Below are 20,278 nucleotides of genomic sequence, written 5' to 3'. Positions count from 1 at the left end.
CTCTCATTCGATTTGCCATTATATTAGTATTTTATAGTATTTCAACAATGGTTTCTCTTTCACACATGCCTCTAATTTAACACATTACTGTACTTTATATGGATTATCTGAGGACGTGGAAACCGGCCAGTATATTTTACAATAGTTATATTTTGTTTATTTTTAGTCCCATCCAGCTCCACTCAACCCCTCCAATCTATCTCTGAACACCATCCATATATTTTCAACTGTGCTGTGTTGTTTCACTAATGTTCTGAACCTTTCTATTTTCATAGATTCTACATATTGTACGTTTAAAAAAATGTTTTGCTAAGAGTATCATTATATTATTGATCGATTGACTACAACTTTTTAAATCACCCAGCAGTGCTATTTGCAGAAAGGAACATAACTTGGCACGGTGTCTGGGGGTCCTCCCATTTTTGGGGGCATCTAAAGCACATTTCCTACATTTCTACACAATCTAATATGACCCATGGCCCTTCTAGCCTTCTCTATTTAGAACAACAAAAAGTAAGCAAAAATGCCCACAGTCATCAAGCTAGGTAAGATATTATTAAATATGTTTAAGTGATTGATAAGATTGAACTTGATCCATGATCATTCAATAATCAATATTGTGTTGCACCTTTAACCAATTGCCTGACAAATAAACAACTCTTACAAATAAAGTACAAATTTCAGAAAGACAACCCAGCCAACCAAAGCCGCCTACACACCCGACCCCCACCAGTCTAGTCAATAACTCAACTCTCTCCGCAGCACAACTGCCTTCCCATCTTTTTTTTTATGTCTCAAGGGAAAGGTTTGGAAAACAAAAGTTGAATGAAAACACACATACACCTACACATTAACACACAGAAACAGTACACGTTCCATATAATTCATACCATAGGCCTAATAGTACTGTAGAGCTCGTTTTACTTGCACACAATATAGCTGGGTCACCCTGTCCTGCCCCTAGGGGTCCACTGCCCTGCAGCGCTTCAACCCAACACACCCCACTCATCTTTAGGATCTTAGTGAAACATTTATTATTGGTTTCAGATGTGTTAGGTCGAGGCCAGAGTGACAACAGTACAGCCCCAGGGACAGGACTGAGCAACCCAGCAGCTAGGGATTGCCTAAATAGGTATCTTCCCTGAAGTGGGCATGTTTTCAATACAGACTCCTTTTGTCGTACAGTGTTCCATATAAGGCATCCAGACCTTATGAAAGTTGCACAGTCTACCCTTAATCTTAAAACGAGTGTTTTAGAGCAGAGAAAGGAAGGGACAGGGGTGGACTGAAGACAATAGAGAGAGCACCAAACTCACCTCAGGGAAGACAGTGGTATTAGTTTGAGGACTGATTCATTAACCCTCAGGCACTGGGGATGAATAGAATGCTGTCTGTCTGTACCTTTACAGTTTCAGGGCTCACATTATGTTCAATGCATATGCCTTGTGCTATATGCAGATATACAATTTGCTCTATGAGCAGGAATTGGCATCAGGATACTTGTGATTGAATGTTGCCATGTAAGCACAGGTTGAGGTCCATTTTTTTTTTTTACTGGCAATGACGTGGGATGACTGCTTGAGGCGGTGCCCCTCTCTGGTGGTGCTCCCTCAGACTCTCCGCCCTTGGAGGCGTTTCAAAGCTCGCAGAGAGTAATGATCAAATATCGTCTCTATCTATATAACGTTAGCTAGCTAACGTCCATTTGCCTACCAGAAAGACCCCCAGGTAACCAAAAGGCCTTTATTCATTGGTTTGCGTGTTAGCTTCCTACTGAAAGGCGAGCCCGCGCTTTCACGCGGATTTCGACATTATTGTTCTGCGATTTCTGGGCCCTGTGGTTCGCGGATGGATTAGCTTTGTGGCAGACAATAGTGAGTCTTATTGTGTGCATATGTCAGCTTAATACAATATCACCATGCTTTATATTTTACTCCACGTTATACTGGTTGGTGATAAAGTATCCTTGTAAAAAGTCAAAATGGATGGTTGGGTTTTGGGCGTGTTGACAGGCGCATCTAGCTAAGTTGCTAGCTACTGTTGCTAACCATTATTAGCTAGCTTCAGTTGATGTTGTCAGCTGACGTTTGCAAGAACAGTCTTAGCTTAGCATCGTTAGTTAGATAACTAGCTGTGCATTGATGCTTAACTGTGCCCCTTAATTCTAAAGTATGCGTGTGTATATATATCGTTATTTGATTTGCGGGCGAGGTTCTGTCAATGTTTATCATTAGCCTAACGTTAGCTAGTTACCCTATTGAGATTGTGTTGAAGATGGAGCCTTTTCCAAGCATTTTTCCATCATGCCATACATGTTTTATTGTATTATCATTGAACACACTATGTTTGGCATTACTTAGCTAACTAGTTAAATCGATGTTTGCTAGTGTCGCAGACTCGCAGTTAACTCATGTAGTTAACTTAGCTAGTTAGTTAGTGTAGCTAAGCCATCTAACCTTACCCAGCCAAAATATTGAACTCGCCCCAGCCAGTCTGCGATATCATAGCTTTTTGCCAGACTCTGTTGCCATGTTATTTGGCAAATCTTTACAATCGCTCAGCTAATAAAACCATATAGGTTATGTTTTCAAGTAACTAATTTGGCTAGCTAACGTTAGCTAGATAACTAGACAGATGGATAGATGACTAACATATTGTTGACAAAATATGCACTTCATGTGTCAAAGCTGTTTACCCCAAACTGCATGGATCAATATGAAATCTGAAAAGGCAGCCTCTCTCCTGAGAATGCATTAGGGGAGAATCGCATGGTTTGTCCTTTCAAATAGAGCTGTAGCACAGCCATTTTAACCACAACTAGCGGGGTATTGTAATGGACACGTTTTGTCTTTTAGATCTCTACTCAGACATTGCATTAGAAAAGCTAATGGTTCTACTGAATTATGTCTGTACTTTGCACACAAGTGCTATTGGTGTAGGCCAGAGTATCATACTGATGCTTTCATGAATAAATTGCATGATGTTTTCTAATTTCACATTGGTATGATAACTATGGAAATGACTGCACTGTTGACATACCAGCACTCATTCCAACTTAAAATGGATGTCACATAAAAAATGGTGACTCACTTTGTTTTCATATTTCCATTACAGTTGAGTTTGTAAGGCCTAAGGCAAACACACAGAGGTCATCATGGGTGACGACAGTGAGTGGATGAAGTTGCCCATCGACCAGAAGTGTGAACACAAGGTGATTACCCCTTAAACACACTATAAAACAAACCTGACTTTCCTCTGTGTTGAATCCTTGCTGGATGCGTTTCAGCAGCGGTGGTTTTGTTTCATAAAATGTTATCCAATAGCACACCTAGTATTCTCATTGTAAGATCATTTATAGAGCAGCTTTTATTGAACATGTTTTTTTCCCACAAAAACATCTAATTTAAACTGGATTTCCAGCAGCATAGAGCTAGACTGGAGAAGGCTTATTGGCTTCTTCCAAAAGTATAACTAATACAAAAGTATAACTAATCCCGCTCTTCAGTTTCTCTCAAATGATCGAAACCCCTTACTGACTGCTTCAATCACAATGGATTATATGCTAGGCCAAGCAACAGCCCAATATAACATCCAAAGAAGGCCCATTTTAAATTAGTTTCTCTACTCTGGCATTCCAACTAGAATCTGGATCACATCACCCTATCACTTAATTATAAACTCAAAATGACCTTGACTCCCTCTCCTCACAATGCTCACTATTCTCCTGCTTCATCCCAACCAAGGTATGGAAAGCCAGACTAAATGGCTATGAAGAAGCCCTGAAGCTCTTCCAGCGTATAGAGGATGAGAAGAGCCCAGAATGGGGCAAATACCTGGGCCTGCTTAAGAAGTTTGTGACAGACTCAAATGCTGTGGCCCAGCTCAAGGGCCTCGAGGCAGCACTTGCTTACGTTGAGAAAGCTCATTTGGCTGGCAAGTAAGTATTAAACCTACATCTGTCATCTGACTTGTTCTCAGTCTTCAGGCTACTTGAATATTTCCTGATGTAAACACTGTATAAAGACTAATGAAGAGGCCTAGCTTATAGCCTGGGTCTACAGGTTAGGTGATTTCATAGAATTATAATACATGACTCATCGTAATTCTATGGGTGAATATAACAACAGTCTCCCAGTGAAAGCTTTATGTTTGTGTTATAAGTACTGCTCTCTGTGTGAATATGGGCTTGTTGTGGAAAGCTCCAGTATGCTGCAACACAGTCAGGAGAAATGTGATGCCTGTCTGATATTTATTTATGGCGTGAGTCAGTCTGACATCATATCCATCTATTGTGTGCAGCCTATTGGGCAAGGATTACACTATTGAATGACTGGTAGATACTGAGTTTAGCTAAAAGGTGGTATTTTCAGATGACCTCATACACCTCCTGGACAGCTTCTGGTTATAAACAACATGCTATTATATTGCATTCTACAATGGTATCGGATGTCAAATATTGTTTCCACAAACCCTTGTTATATGATGTACACTCTACAGTATGTATCCCACATTTTACAGAATTTCAACAGCTTGTATTTGAATGGTTGGCTAAGTATTCTTCTCTGTATTGTACTTGTGTTCCAGAACATCAGGAGAGGTGGTGTCTGGAGTGGTCAGTAAAGTGTTTAACCAGCCTAAAGCCAGGGCCAAAGAGCTGGGCTCTGACATCTGCCTCATGTACATAGAGATCGAGAGGGCTGAGGTGGTTCAGGACGAGCTCATCAAAGGCCTCGATAACAAAAACCCTAAGATTGTTGTCACCTGTATTGAAACTTTAAGGAAGGCACTTAGGTGAGCTGTTCAATTTCTTAGATTTCCTAGAGATTTCTCCAACCAATTAATTCACACTTTTTTTTTTTTTTTTTTTTTTTTACCATTGCTATTTTCATTACATACATAGGCCTAAATTCTGAAATGTAACACAATTTTTATTCTTTCATTTCCAGTGAATTTGGCTCCAAGATTATTACCCTGAAGCCAGTGGTGAAAGTTTTGCCCAAACAGTTTGAGTCGAGAGAAAAGGCAGTTCGAGATGAGGCCAAACTACTCTCAGTAGAGATCTATAAATGGATCCGGGATGCTCTGCGACCTCCTCTCCAGGGCATCAACTCTGTTCAGGTGAGATGACACTTCTGAACACTTTCATACACATCCTTTCTTCTGAGGGGAGGTACTTTGGACCGTCTCCAATAATAGGATTATAGCATGGAATTGTGGCAAGACAAATTGAGATGCAGCCAGAGTTTCTCTATGCTCATGTGCAATATGGGTCTCCCTAAATGCCGGAACAACCGATGAATGGGATGTCTAACAGTTGGGTTTCTTCCTCTTTCTTCCACAGTTGAAAGAGCTGGAAGAGGAGTGGGTGAAGCTGCCAACAACGGCCCCTAAACAGAGTCGCTTCCTCCGCTCCCAGCAGGCCCTCAAGGCCAAGTTTGAACAGCAGCAGGCGGCTGGAGGAGACGAGGCAGACGGTAGGCTTTATCATAAATAGTTTTGATGTTCACATTTAAGCCTTTTTCCTAGCCTGGGTGCCGGTGTGTTTGTGCCATCTTGCCCACTCCTTATGGAAATGTTGGCTAGATGGCACAAAGAGATCTGTGACTAGGCTGCTTTTTACCCCCTGCAGCTTAATTCCATTTGTGGAACAATTGATCTTCATCAATGGCGTTTGAGAGTGAATTTTTGCAATGCTTTATATCTTTGTGAAAGTGAACTTTAAATGCCCAGGTGTTGTTGACAGACAAGAAGATTGACGTATGATGGAAACTGGTCTTGAGAAAGGCCTTTGTGCTGAAGCGTCGACATCAAACCGTCTCCAATATATCCCCTGTCTTTTTTCTTCTTCTATACTCTTACTGATGAGATGGGTCTAGGACTACAATATCAGATGGTCTCAGTCTGTAAACTCTTTCAGGAGATAATGATGAAGAACCTGCACCTCAGGTTGATCCTTATGAGCTGCTGGAACCAGTGGAGATCCTCTCCAAACTACCTAAAGACTTCTATGATAAAATTGTAAGTTTGGGCCCCTGTGTTTTAGGAAAGGCCCTATTGGATCTTTGGGTGTGATGTAATGCTGAATGTGTCTAAATTATTTTATATGATGAGTTTCACTGCAAATTTGTTTCTTGTAACAACTATCTGATTTTTATTTGACCATAGGAGGCCAAAAAATGGCAGGAGAGGAAAGAGGCCTTGGAAGCATTGGAGACCTTGGCTAAAAATCCTAAATTGGAGAACGGTGACTATGGGGACTTAGTCAGAGCACTAAAAAAGGTAGAGTAACATGCATATCTGCTTAATGGAGATCCCAGGGATCCTGGGAAATGGAATGCGTCTCAAGGAAGTAGGTCGGTCGACAATGAAAAATCTACTGAACAACTCTGTCTTGTTTTCCAGGTTATTGGGAAAGATGCAAATGTTATGTTGGTGACCTTGGCAGCCAAATGTTTGGCAGGACTAGCTGCTGGGCTCCGGAAGAAGTTTGGAACATATGCAGGACATGTAAGTTAACTAGGTAGCTATCCTCACGGCAGAGGGAACATCTCTTTGTACATCTTGATTTCTGACGAAAAAAGAGAAGTACTTATATATTATGCGCAATGTTTTCAAGGTGGTGCCAACGATTTTAGAAAAGTTTAAAGAGAAGAAACCTCAAGTGGTCCAGGCCTTGCAAGAGGCTATTGATGCAGTCTTCCTTACTGTGAGTATACTGTTTCATCCAGTGTAGATGCATATAGATTGCATTTGGATTACTGTCACAGTGATATTTGGATTGTTAATAGTTCTGCAATTTCTTGATTAACCCGGAAGCCAGCCGCTCCAAAGTGTCGGAGGAAACACCCTACAATTGGCGACGTGTCAGTGCATGCTCCCGGCCCGCCACATGAGTCTCTAGAGCCAAACCCTTCCCTAACGATGCTGGGCCAATTGTACGCAGCCTCATGGGTCTCCCGGTTGCTGCTGGCTGCGACACAGCCAAGGATCGAACCCAGATCTGTAGTGATGCCGCTAGCACTGCTATGCAGTGCCTTAGACTGCTGCGCCACTCGGGAGCCTCAATGTCTTGTTTTTGACACAATGCTATCAATGTTTTTCAGACAACTCTCCAGAATATCAGTGAGGATGTATTGGGGGTGATGGACAATAAGAACCCTTCCATCAAACAACAGGCCTCTCTGTTCCTGGCCAGAAGCTTCCGCCACTGTACCCAAGCCACATTGCCAAAGAGCATGCTCAAAGCTTTCTGCCCTGCATTTCTCAAGGTATCTGAACATTTCCTATTTCTAAGCAGGCAAATTCAGGGCTGATTTCCCAGACACAGGTTAAGTGTTGTCCTGGACTAAAAAGCATGCTTAGTCAAGACTCTAACATTGTAAATGCTTTTTAGTGTAGGGCTAGGCTTTATCTGTGTCTGGGAAAATGGCCCTCTGTTCAGATTATGCTCTGTCCTCCAATTTGTGATTGAGTGTGTGGAGTAATGCTCCTACTCCTGATCTCTTGATTAACCCTCTCAGCAAGTGAATGATTCGGCCCCAGAGGTGAGAGATGCTGCGTATGAAGCTTTGGGTACAGCCATGAAGGTGGTGGGTGAGAAGGCTGTCAACCCATTCCTGGCTGATCTGGATAAACTCAAGCTTGACAAGGTGAGGCTAGGGCTGTTGCGATGACCGTATTACCGCCACACCGGCGGTCGCGAGTCATGAAGGCAGTCAAATTCCACGTGACCGTTTAGTCACGGTAATGATGATTCTCCAAGTTCTAATGCTGCTGCTGATCATTAGTAGCCTACCGAACTTGCTAACTGCCTGGTACTCAGCACTCTATTGTCCCTCTAATCAGTCTGACGTCAATGCAAATGTACTCAAATCTAATCAAACAGTTCATGAGAGCTCATGTTGTGCAACATTTCTATAGGCTATGCAATTGTGTGAGAAAACAGAGTGATGGCCTCTGCTAAAAAGAGGATCCCATCAGCTTTCTATAGGCTAGGCCTACTATATTTATTTCTCAACTTTCCTAATATTAAGCACATTGCTTATCTTTACAACAGGAGTATAGCCTACCTGTCTGGCATGAAAATGAACCATGGGAAAAGTGTCCTTCATTTACTATTTAAGTGCATAGATGACGTTTTTTCCCCCGCTACCCCCGTTTGGAAACAGGACCATTGTCATGCACCTGTCTAAATCCAAACTTCACACGTATATGTTGATGGATTCTGGGTACTAAACTCCTAAACTTGGGATAAGGTTAATTGTCAGGTATCCTATTGAAATATTGAGTGCTTAGGTTTAGAGGGTCTACACCAGAAGTTAATGGGTATCTGTAGGAGGAAGATGTATATAGTGTGTGCAACTAAGCTTGGAATGTACTGATTGCAGGGAAAGCGTTCACATGTGGCATGTGGCAGGCCTTGATAAGGGGAGAGAGCCATGGATTAGTGATGAAGGGGGTCTAGGTCAGGTCACGTTAAGGGAGAAATAAAAGTTTATGGCCCGTATCACTTAAGTGTCGTGCCTTGCAGTTAAGATACAATGTTTGTACAGATGTGTAGGAGGAGACTCGGCCTAGGAGGAAGGGTTAAAAGCCTGTGCTTGTGTGAAAAGGTTTTTGTCTAATGCAGCTGTATTGATCCTCTGGGAAGAATAAACTTGGTTTAAGCTTTCGTAGTGTCCGTCGAGTTTTTACTCTGAAAATTAGAACCTGACCAGATTTAAATCAAGAATAGTCTGATGGGTGACAATATTAGCCTATCACTTGTGAATTATATATTATCACTTGTGTATGATGCCCAGTATAAGAAACAATGCCTTTTTTTGTGTGACCTTTTCAAATCAGTCGCACACCTCATGTAGCTTAGCCCATGGGCCTTTAGTTGTGATACAAACCTTATCAAAACACAAAGTGGCCAAATAACGTCTTAAAATTAAGCACATTAATCCGCTTTACAATGGGTGTAGAGCCTAACTGGCGTACATAAGCAGCACGTGAGTTTCAAGTTTGGGGAAGATAATATTCACCATTACAAATGCACCTTTATAATAAAAGCATTACATGTATAATCACACTTGCGGTCACTTTTGATAATGGTGTTTTCCACTAATGGAACATTCACGCTTATAGCCTACTATCATGTGTGCATTGCTGCGCTTGTAATGAGAAGAAATATCCTAATAGTTTATCGACATATTTTAAGCCAAATGTTCTGATCTGTTGCGTCAGCCACATTGATGCTAGTGGTTGTATTCTTTTGGGATCTATCTCATCCCACAACTGTCCCAGACTGTGTTTGGAATATTTATTTCTTGCACAGAATAGGTCAACTTTAGTACTATGGGGGATAGTGCTTTTGCTGTACGTTAAGCCTACTCATCTTGTTGGCTGACGAAAAGTAAATATGGACCGTTCTTCCAATATGCATCTCGGAATTGTATAAGGACGCACGCAGTTGCATCCCTAATGTCTGTCTACGCTTGTAGCCAATGAGTAACACCTGATCACGTGATGGAGAACCATGTGAGTGAGAGGTGCTTCAGAGCGCGCAGCACTCAGGGAGAAGGGCACAACGCAGCACTCTGGGCCAAGGGCACAACAGCCACTGGCCGCAAAAGGCATCGTTTTTTTAGGGTGCATTATGGCCACACAAAGGGATGCCGTCGGGAAATTCGAGGCATTATCAAGTGCTTGTCAAATTGTGAATAAGAGACTGATGAAGTGCGACTTTTCAAGTGATCATTAGTCGCGTCATGCAGCCTTACAATGTATTAAATCTAAACATACAGCCCAACGTTTGTAGAACAACTAAAGTTAAATTAATAACTCTAAATTAAGCATATAGGACTACATCTTTTTTTCTTAACCGCTCAACACAGAATAGCCGAAAGTGCGCACTCAAATCAGTTGGAGAAAATATCCTTTCTATTTTAATTCAGCTATGTTCAATTGTAATTCTTCATACTATAAAGTAATGCCACGGAATTCTAAGCAAATCTTGTCTGCTAAATAAACTAGTGTAGCCCACAGCCATTTGTCATAGCCATATCGGGACCTAACATGAGGACAACTCAAAGTATGCTATTCTGTTCTTTTGAAATAGACTACATTTTCTTCATATCATATTTCTTTAGACCTAAAATAAATAATGGATTTGTGATGGTGTAGGCTATATTAAATGGATTTAAAATGTAGATGTTCCGAAGGTCTGCATCAGTGGCTTGTATGGAAGCCAGGAGATGCTAAATGTGTTTGTCAATTACCATGAGACCGACAGTTATTTGCTTGACAATTTTGTGACCACCACAGCCCAAGGCAAGTCTATAGACTGATACATATTTTATATCGTTTTATATATATATATATTACTGTTGTTTTCTTGTTGCTTATCCTGTGAAAAACTAGTTGAGGCCAATGTGATGAGTTGTTTATTGGATAAGGCTTCTATTATGAGTGAGTGAGGTTGTACCCTTTTCAAGTTTAGCTGTTAAAGAGTTGACGACAAATGAAAGGACCTGACTTCCATCTCTAAATGAACAGATTAAAGAAAGTGCTGATAAAGTGGAACTGCTGGGAAAGAAAGGAGGGGCGGAGAAGAAGGCAGCTGCTGCAAAGGTAGCACCACCTGCAAAGGTTGCACCGCCTGCTGAGAATCCAGCTAGATCCTCTGGACCACCCAAGAAGGCCTCGGCAGCTAAGGTGTGATTGGGTGATTTTTAATTATACAATTAAAATGCATATAAATCCACTCTGGCCTGAGACAACATTACAAAGTGAATCCCAGGCTACCAGTTTTGTTTACCAGGCTCACTACACTGCTCCTAATGACACACGGGAACCATAGGAATAATAATAGATTGCATTTATATAGCGCCTTTCCACCTACAGTAGGTGCTCAAAGCGCTTTACATAGTAAAGGGGGGAAACTCACTACTTCCACCACCAATGTGTAGCAACCAGTTGGTTGATGCACAGCAACCATTTTTTGCCAGAACGCTCACGATACATCAGCTATCATGGTGGAGAGGTGAGGAGTGATGAATACCAATTGGGGAATCGGACAATGATTAGGTGGCCAACTACTACTAAAAAGTTATCTTTTGTGTTTTTTCATTATTTTGCAGTCTGGTGGACCTCCTAAGAAAGGGAAATCTGCCTCTGCTCTGAGTGCTAAAGGAAAGAAAGTTCCTGAAACAAAGGAATTCATAGAGACAGAGCTATCGGTAAGTTGGCTCATAACGTTTCACGGCTGTTTCGCAGATTGTAATGTGCAGCCATTTCACCGTAGGAATACTCAGTTGTGTTTTGATGCTTTAGTAATCTGTTTCAACATGAGTGAGGCAGTCGTCTCTATGGTTGGCTCTGACCCTCTGACCCCGGTTCCTCTCTAGGTTTCTTCTTTCTAGGGAGTTTTTGCTCTTCGTTAATTTGAGTGCGTTCTTATGTCTGTGTCCACTAGATTGAGGTATGTGAGGAGAAGTCGGCCGCGGTGCTCCCTGCCTCCTGCATGCAGCTGCTGGACTCTGCTAACTGGAAGGAGAGACTGGCCAGCATGGAGGAGTTTCAGAAGGTGACTAGTTTTGACCTTGTATAGTTTGACTTCTTTTTTGCTCATACAGTGCAATTGGAAAGTATTCAGACCTCTTCCCCTTTTCCACATGTTGTTACGTTACAGTGTTTATTCTGATATTGATTAAATTGTTTTTTCCCCTTATCAATCTACACACAATACCCAATAATGACAGACGAAACATGTTTTTAGAATTTTTTTTGCAAATGTAAACAAATAAAAAAACGAATCTTATTTACATAAGTATTCAGACCTTTTGCTATGAGACTTGAAATTGAGCTCAGGTGCTTCCTGTTTCCATTGATCATCCTTGAGATGTTTCTACAACTTTATTGGAGTCAACCTGTGATGAATTCAATTGATTGGACATGATTTGGAAAGGCACACACCTGCCTATATAAAGGTCCCACAGTTGACAGTGCATGTCAGAGAAAAAAACAAGCCATGAGGTCCCAAGGAATTGTCCGTCGAGCTCCGAGACAGGATTGTGTCGTGGCACAGATCTGGGGAAGGTTACCAAAACATTTCTGCAGCATTCAGTATCCCCCAAGAACACAGTGGCCTCCATCATTCTTAAATGGCAGATGTTTGGAACCACCAAGACTCTTCCTAGAGCTGGCCGCCCGGCCAAACTGAGCAATCGGGGGAGAAGGGCCTTGGTCAGGGAGGTGACCAAGAACCCAATGGTCACTCTGACAGAGCTCCAGAGTGCCTCTGGAGATGGGAGAACCTTCCAGAAGGACAACCATCTCTGCAGCGCTCCACCAATCAGGCCTTTTATGGTAGAGTGGCCAGATGGAAGCCACTCAGTAAAAGGCACATGACAGTTCGCTTGGAGTTTGCCAAAAGGCACCCAAATGACTCTGACCATGAGAAACCAGATTCTCTGGTCTGAATGCAATGCGTCATATCTGGAGGAAGAAAGGCACCAAAAATGTCTGAACTGTTTTTGCTTTGTTATTATGGGTTATTGTGTGTATATTGAGGGGGGGAACGATTTGATCCATTTTAGAATAAGGCTGTAGTGTAACAAAATGTGGAAAAAGTCATACTTACCAAATGCACTGTACCTCATAATAAAATACATTTGTGTTCTATTTAATTTGGTGCTTTTGCTCATATCATGAACATGCTCCATACAACATAATGGTATTGTCTACTGAATTCCAGTGTATTTTTTGCATCTACAACTGGCATATAAATCTCTTCTTTTTTTTTTTGTTGTTGCTTTAAAACCTGTTAGGGACAGACGGAACGCCTCACCAATATCCAAAAGTATAGCGTGGCGCGAAATACAAAACACCTCAAATGCTATAACTTCAATTTCTCAAACATATGACTATTTTACGCCATTTTAAAGATAAGACTCTCGTTAATCTAACCACACTGTCCGATTTCAAAAAGGCTTTACAGCGAAAGCAAAACATTAGATTATGTCAGGAGAGTACACTCCCAAAAATAATCACACAGCCATTTTTCAAGCAAGCATATATGTCACAAAAACCAAAACCACAGCTAAATGCAGCACTAACCTTTGATCTTCATCAGATGACACTCCTAGGACATTATGTTATACAATACTTGCATGTTTTGTTCAATCAAGTGCATATTTATATCAAAAACCAGCTTTTTACATTAGCATGTGATGCTCAGAACTAGCATACCCACCACAAACTCCTTTATGCAATCGCTGTGTCAGATATTAAAATAGCTTTTCGGTGAAAGCACATTTTGCAATATTCTGAGTAGATATCACGGCTAGCTATTTTGACACCCACCAAGTTTGGCACTCACCAAACTCAGATTTACTATTAAAAAAAATTGGATTACCTTTGCTGTTCTTCGTCAGAATGCACTCCCAGGACTTCTGCTTCAAGAACAAATGTTGTTTTGGTTCGAAATAATCCATAGTTATATCCAAATGGCTCCGTTTTGTTCGTGCGTTCAAGTCACTATCCGAAGGGTGACGCGCCGGCGCATTTCGTGACAAAAAATTCCATTACCGTACTTCGAAGCATGTCAAACGCTGTTTAAAATACATTTTTATGCTATTTTTCTCGTAAAATAGTGATAATATTCCAACCGGGCGACGTTGTATTCGTTCAAACACCGAAAGTAAAACATGGAGTCGTCTCGTGCACCCGCGCTCCAGTGTCATTGTTCTCAGAAGGACCACTCACAAAAAGCCCTGCTGTTTTTCGCCCAGAGACTGGAGAGCTCTCATTCCACTTTCTGGCGCCTTCCTAGAGCCAATGGAAGCCTTAGAAAATGTCACGTTACAGCAGAGATGCTGTATTTTTGATAGAGATGCCCTAGTAGGAGAACAAATTGTCAGACAGGGCACTTCCTGTATAGAATCCTCTCAGGTTTTGGCCTGCCATATGAGTTCTGTTATACTCACAGACACCATTCAAACAGTTTTAGAAACTTTAGTGTTTTCTATCCAAATCTACTAATTATATGCATATTCTAGTTTCTGGGCAGGAGTAGTAACCAGATTAAATCGGGTACGTTTTTTTTATCCGGCTGTGAAAATACTGCCCCCTATCCCTAACAGGTTTTAACCTACCTGGGGATTACATGTGTAAATAGGTTATAGACATGGTTTAAGTGGCGGCGTCATGTACTCTTATCTTATGCTATGTTCTTTCATGTGATTGTCATCAGGCTGTGGAGCAGATGGACAAGAATGAGATGCCGTGCCAGGCTCTGGTCAGGATGCTGGCCAAGAAACCAGGCTGGAAAGAGACTAACTTCCAGGTACAGTATACCAACTTTAAACACTTACCGCTAAAATGGAAGTATCACAATAAAATATATATTTTAGTGTACAGTCCCTTTTTTGGTATTGGACCTGGTTTTTGTCCCGCTCCTGTCATTATTTTGGATGCGTGTAGAAAGAAAATGTATTCACTAGATGAATCCACCCACATGCCTCTGTCTGCATAACTGACTTTTGGCTCTTGGGTTTGTTCAGGTGATGCAGATGAAGCTCCACATTGTGGGTCTGATAGCCCAGAAGGGCTCCTTCTCCAAGACGTCTGCCTTCGTGGTGCTGGACGGCTTGGTTGATAAAATAGGAGATGTGAAGTGTGGGGGTAAAGCCAAGGAGGGCCTGACTGCTACTGCCGAGGCCTGCTCCCTCCCCTGGACTGCTGAACAGGTCTGTTGTTGTCAGTATTTGTGACACTGCTGTTCTGTTAGTCTGTTGTTTTTGAATGAAAAGAACAAAACTAAGAAATATGACAGCGTGAGTAAGATAAATATCACAGGGGTTCCAGGGCTGGTTTGGAGATGGTATGTCTGTTGTTGTACAAAATATATTACCAAATATTTCATTTTCTGTTACAATGTGTGCACTGAACTGACATGCATGATTGTTGATGACGCTCCGATGTTCTGATCAATGTCATTAAATAGTCTATAATGGACATCACAGCGGCGCTCAACTCAGACAGCAGTGTGTCGCCTACTGTAGTTGCTGGCAAAGGCATTCAAAGTCAATACTTTATAACTTTCCAGTGCTACTATCTTTGCCATGTAATGGTGTTAATGATACTAAATCAGATTGTAATGTGTAGTTGGCCTATGACCTAGTCTGCTAGTTGCTGTGTGTTCTATGCAAGGTAAATATTCCTCTCAAGGTGCATTCAAGTCGGGAGAGCCATAAACGTGTATTCTGACAAGCAGTCAGTGCGCAACAATTCTTAATGCAATTGCGTGAACACTTTTGAAAGTGGTTTTGGCAAATATTTTGAAAGCAGTTTTGGCTTTTGATTATTATTTTTTTAAGAGAGGAATCACAGTTTTACATTGCTACCATGTTTATCTCTCTATTTGTTAAATTGGGCATGTGGCATTGTTTTACAAATGCAGTTTTACAACCAGAGTTTCAAGCATGGTTTAGGCGCAGCTGTGCAACAGAGCTCTTAAAGGGGCATTGTCATCTTAAAAGGACAGTGACATACTTCGTAATATACCGTTGAAGTCGGAAGTTTACATACTTAGGTTGGAGTCATTAAAACTCGTTTTTCAACCACTCCACAAATTTCTTGTTAACAAACAATAGTTTTGGCAAGTCGGTTAGGACATCTATGTGTATGACACAAGTAATTTTTCCAACAATTGTTTACAAACATATTATTTCACTTATAATTCACTGTATCACAATTCCAGTGGGTCAGAAGTTTACATACACTAAGTTGACTGCACCTATAAACAGCTTGGAAAATTCCAGAAAATAATGTCATGGCTTTAGAAGCTTCTGATAGGCTAATTGATATCATTTGAGTCAATTGGAGGTGTACCTGTGGATGTATTTCAAGGCCTACCTTCAAACTCAGTGCCTCTTTGCTTGACATCATGGGAAAATCAAAAGAAATCAGCTAAGACCTCAGACAAAAATGGTAGACCTCCACAAGTCTGGTTCATCCTTGGGAGCAATTTCCAAATGCCCGAAGGTACCACGTTCATCTGTACAAACAATAGTACGCAATTATAAACACCATGGGACCATGCAGCCGTCATACCTCTCAGGAAGGAGACTCGTTCTGTCTCCTAGAGATGAACGTATTTTGGAGCGAAAAGTGCAAATCAATCTCAGAACAACAGCAAAGGACCTTGTGAAGAAGCTGGGGGTACAAAAGTATCTATATCCACAGTAAAATGAGTCCTATATTGACATAACCTGAAAGACCTCTCAGCAAGGAAGAAGCCATTGCTCAAAAACCACCATTAAAAAAGCCAGACTACGGTTTGCAACTGCACAGGGGGACAAAGATCGTACTTTTTGGAGAAATGTCCTCTGGTCTGATGAAACAAAAATGGAACTGTTTGGCCATAATGACCATCGTTATGTTTAGAGGAAAAAGGGGGAGGCTTGCAAACCGAAGAACACCATCCCAACCGTGAAGCGCCCGGCTGGCAGCATCATGTTTTGGGCGTGCTTTGCTGCAGGAGGGACTGGTGCACTTCACAAAACAGATGGCATCATGAGGACCTGTTTTGTCATGTTTGACCCAAATTAAACAATTTAAAGGCAATGCTACCAAATACTAATTGAGTGTATGTAAACTTCTGACCCACTGGGAATGTGAAACAAACAAAAGCTGAAATAAATAATTCTTTCTACTATTATTCTGACATTTCACATTCTTAAAATAAAGTGGTGATCCTAACTGACCTAAGACAGGGAATATTTACTAGGATTAAAAATTGTTAAACTGAGTTTTAAATGTATTTGGCTAAGCTGTATGTGTACTTCTGACTTCAACTGTATACATTTTTTTCTCCATTTTCAGAGTTAAGTATAGTCATATATTCATAATATTAATAACAATCAGGATGTGTCCAATGGGATAAATGCAGATGAACATGCTTCAGCCTATGTACATTTTATAGCCACTATGCTTCATCAGTTGGGCTACAAGTGATAATGCTTATTGCTAATAGCACATCTGATAATATAGACCATGCATAGGCCATACATGTTAACATTGTTACCATTTATCAACATGTTTGTTATTGGGCCATTTCTGGAGGTGGACTCTGTTTAGTACATGTACTTTCAATACATGACTTTCAATACATGAAAGGGAGTTTAACTTGGCCCCAACCAATCAAACTGAGATCCTCTTCAGTTTCAGTCATGGGCCTTTTTTATTTTTTCAACCGGTCCCTGGTCTGTAAACTATGTTTTGACTGGTTTCTAGATATGATTCCACTTTCTCTAAGAACGTCGCCTGATGGTCCTAAGGGAACATTCTCTGTGGGACCTTTGTCTAGTTCCCTGTACGTTCCCAGGACATCAGAGGACCATTTTAGGACGTTCCCAGGACGTTCATGGACATCGTGTAGTTGTTCACTAGTGTGCTTCATCCCTCAGGTGGTCTCCATGGTTTTTGCACAGAAGAATCCAAAAAATCAAGCTGAAACCCTCAACTGGTTGTCTAACGCCATGAAGGAATTTGGATTTACTGGGTTAGTCTTCATTTCCATTATTGGAGGTGTATTCATCTACCAATAACAGTATCAAAGCCTTTAACGTCCTATGAGTTAGATATTTTAATTCACCAAATCATTGTGGTAACACAAGTCTGCAGGTAGAATGCTTTGCGTTATAAACATTTATGATCATGTTTATGCCCTGCAGCATCAATGTGAAGGGTTTCATCAACAACGTAAAGACGGCGTTGGGAGCGACCAACCCTGCGGTGCGGACAGCAGCCATCACCCTCCTAGGAGTCATGTACCTGTACATGGGAGCTCCTCTACGCATGTTCTTCGAGGATGAGAAACCTGCCCTGCTGAAACAGATAGACGATGAGTTTGAAAAGGTAGGAAAAAACGTGTGAGCAACATGTTGAGTGAAGTAAACAATATAGTATTTGATGTGTTTTTTTCCCCTTCTTCCTAATGACTGGCCTCTGTTTGAAATTTGTAGCTAGAGGTTTATTTAAACTTTGATCTGTTTGGTCAACATAAGATGAATCTCTTGTGAACCGACTATTTTAACATTCTGGTACCGTCGATCTCTGTCATCAGGATTTAGGCTGCATGAGATAACGAGCAGAATTAGTTCAGTGTTTGGGTTTTCGTCTCTGGTTATTTAGACGAATTGGGTTTGGGTGAAGGCAGTGGCCCAACTGGGGGTGGGGATATCCAGCCTGAATAAAAACATCCAGAATTATCGGGGGGGTGGGGATATCCAGCCTGAATAAAAACATCCAGAATTATCGGGGGGGTGGGGCTGAGGGTTTTATTTTGCAAGGGTGGAGACTAGTCATGTTAATCGGTTAGCTGCCGAAAATACATGCTTAATGGTCTAGGTTGTTTTCAATTAAATTGGCGCGTCTATTTTCGTAGTCGTCATGCATTTAATTTATCACAGCATACAGACCCTAGTTTGAGGAGCTGAATAGCCTACCACCTGTCAGTCAGCACGAGAGTAGCTCCTTAAAAAGCCTGTAGGTTACTGGAGTGAAACCAGCTTTTATAAGCCCAGTCATTGGCAGCAAATAACAATTCTAAATGCAATAAATCGCGTGTTAACTTTGGTGGCCGCGATATCAAAAAAGTAGCATTTCTTTTTTTGGTGAAGCGCACCTCCCATTTGTCTTTAGGATGCATAGGCTATAGACTGCTTACTGTTGACTATCAGCGCATCACACACTTTTCACACTTTTCAATGTGAGCTGGAGGCAGGGTAGTGTAATGTGAGCTGGAGGTAGGGTAGTGTAATGTGAGCTGGAGGCAGGGTAGTGTAATGTGAGCTGGAGGCAGGGTAGTGTAATGTGAGCTGGAGGCAGGGTAGTGTAATGCGAGCTGGAGGCAGGGTAGTGTAATGCGAGCTGGAGGCAGGGTAGTGTAATGTGAGCTGGAGGCAGGGTAGTGTAATGCGAGCTGGAGGCAGGGTAGTGTAATGCGAGCTGGAGGCAGGGTAGTGTAATGCGAGCTGGAGGCAGGGCAGTGTCATGCGAGCTGGAGGCAGGGTAGTGTAATGCGAGCTGGAGGCAGGGTAGTGTAATGCGAGCTGGATTTAGGGTAGTGTAATGCGAGCTGGACGTTTTACTTTACTTCAAAGTAGCCATGCGAAAATCCATCCATAGAAGCGTACAGGCAATTATTTTCTAAAGACTTCCTCATGCCATTAACCAGCATTTATCTCCTGTTCTATTGGATTTCATATCAACTTATTTTTGTTGTCCAGAAGCCAAAGGCACAATCCAAGTCATATTAGCAACCCATCATAGTAGTTGCCATTAGATTCCCCCCTTTTGCACGTTTCTAACTGAGATTTCCGTCTGTCACATGAAAATGCTCGCCATTTAGGTGTGTAGTTTAGAACTGTGTTTTCCGTGAAATAACTGTTTTCCATGAATTGTATTTATTAGCTGCTTCATTACAGCAGTTGCTTGTTCAATAATAAGCTACATCTTTTTGACTGTAAGACGATAGACTTGCTATTCATGAAAAATATCCAGTCCTTGTATGCATGCATGTCATTATCAGGGAGGGAGAAGCCACGCGAGCGGTTTCACTCTTGCCAAAACAAGTTCAATGCGATTTCTATAGGCTTATTTTGGGCATAAGCTTGTCACCTGCCTTCCCGCCTTGCCATTGTTAGGGTGGAAACATAAACATCTTGTTATTATATGCAGATCTCTGATAGTCACGTCATTTTACTTTTTTTATTTTTTTAAATGTAACCGTTTGAGGGTCAGTTAGTCTGCAGCAAAATTGACTGACATTTTGCATCCCTAGTGGAGACTTCCCCAGACCAGAAATCTCAATTTGTAACTCCCCCCCCCCCCCCCCCTCTTTATGGTTTAACTGAGATTAACATAAGATTGATGTCAGGAAGGCATATAAGAAATGTTTATATGCACAGGTATATATTTTCCAATGTGACTGAGATTGCTGCTTTTGCCTCTTCAGATGCAAGGCCAGTCTCCTCCGGCTGCGTTCAGAGGAACCAAGAAAGGAGGTGCAGAGGAGGACGGTGAGGAGGCAGACGAGCAAGAGGAGGATGGAGGAGGAGCACCTGACATCATGGATCTGCTACCTAGAACTGACGTCAGGTTTGAATTCACACATTACCTCACCGCTCCTTTTCAGCACTGTTCCATATTTTCAACAAGTATGCTGGCTGTGTAAACAGGCCAGCTCAGTCCTGCTTCGATTGGTTTGGTGTGAAAAGCCCTATACTAC

The 20,278-nt window shown here is 41.6% G+C and overlaps 1 protein-coding gene across 3 annotated transcripts in view; it reads left to right on the top strand.

Moving 5' to 3' along the window:
* The first annotated feature begins 1,586 nt into the window (after positions 1-1,586).
* The window catches only part of LOC115197588 (cytoskeleton-associated protein 5-A-like), a 38,269-nt gene continuing 19,577 nt past the window's right edge, over positions 1,587-20,278 (top strand). The window contains exons 1-20 of one of the 3 annotated variants that reach the window (XM_029759247.1): positions 1,587-1,728; positions 3,115-3,211; positions 3,744-3,937; positions 4,585-4,791; positions 4,947-5,118; positions 5,342-5,474; positions 5,918-6,018; positions 6,166-6,279; positions 6,403-6,507; positions 6,617-6,706; positions 7,104-7,268; positions 7,521-7,649; positions 10,540-10,698; positions 11,124-11,222; positions 11,459-11,569; positions 14,237-14,329; positions 14,547-14,732; positions 17,454-17,548; positions 17,721-17,904; positions 20,006-20,148. In XM_029759247.1, the coding sequence (XP_029615107.1) occupies positions 3,155-3,211; positions 3,744-3,937; positions 4,585-4,791; positions 4,947-5,118; positions 5,342-5,474; positions 5,918-6,018; positions 6,166-6,279; positions 6,403-6,507; positions 6,617-6,706; positions 7,104-7,268; positions 7,521-7,649; positions 10,540-10,698; positions 11,124-11,222; positions 11,459-11,569; positions 14,237-14,329; positions 14,547-14,732; positions 17,454-17,548; positions 17,721-17,904; positions 20,006-20,148 (2,537 nt within the window). In that variant the 5' untranslated portion in view covers positions 1,587-1,728; positions 3,115-3,154. Of the gene's footprint in view, positions 1,729-1,757; positions 1,875-3,114; positions 3,212-3,743; positions 3,938-4,584; positions 4,792-4,946; positions 5,119-5,341; positions 5,475-5,917; positions 6,019-6,165; positions 6,280-6,402; positions 6,508-6,616; positions 6,707-7,103; positions 7,269-7,520; positions 7,650-10,539; positions 10,699-11,123; positions 11,223-11,458; positions 11,570-14,236; positions 14,330-14,546; positions 14,733-17,453; positions 17,549-17,720; positions 17,905-20,005; positions 20,149-20,278 lie in introns of those variants that run through there. The other 2 variants (XM_029759250.1, XM_029759249.1) reach the window with 2 other exon arrangements.

The sequence above is a fragment of the Salmo trutta genome, chromosome 7, assembly GCF_901001165.1.
Source record: "Salmo trutta chromosome 7, fSalTru1.1, whole genome shotgun sequence".
Lineage (NCBI taxonomy): Eukaryota > Metazoa > Chordata > Actinopteri > Salmoniformes > Salmonidae > Salmo > Salmo trutta.
Note: the sequence above shows the minus strand (reverse complement) of the source record. Positions and strands in the feature narration are given on the sequence as shown.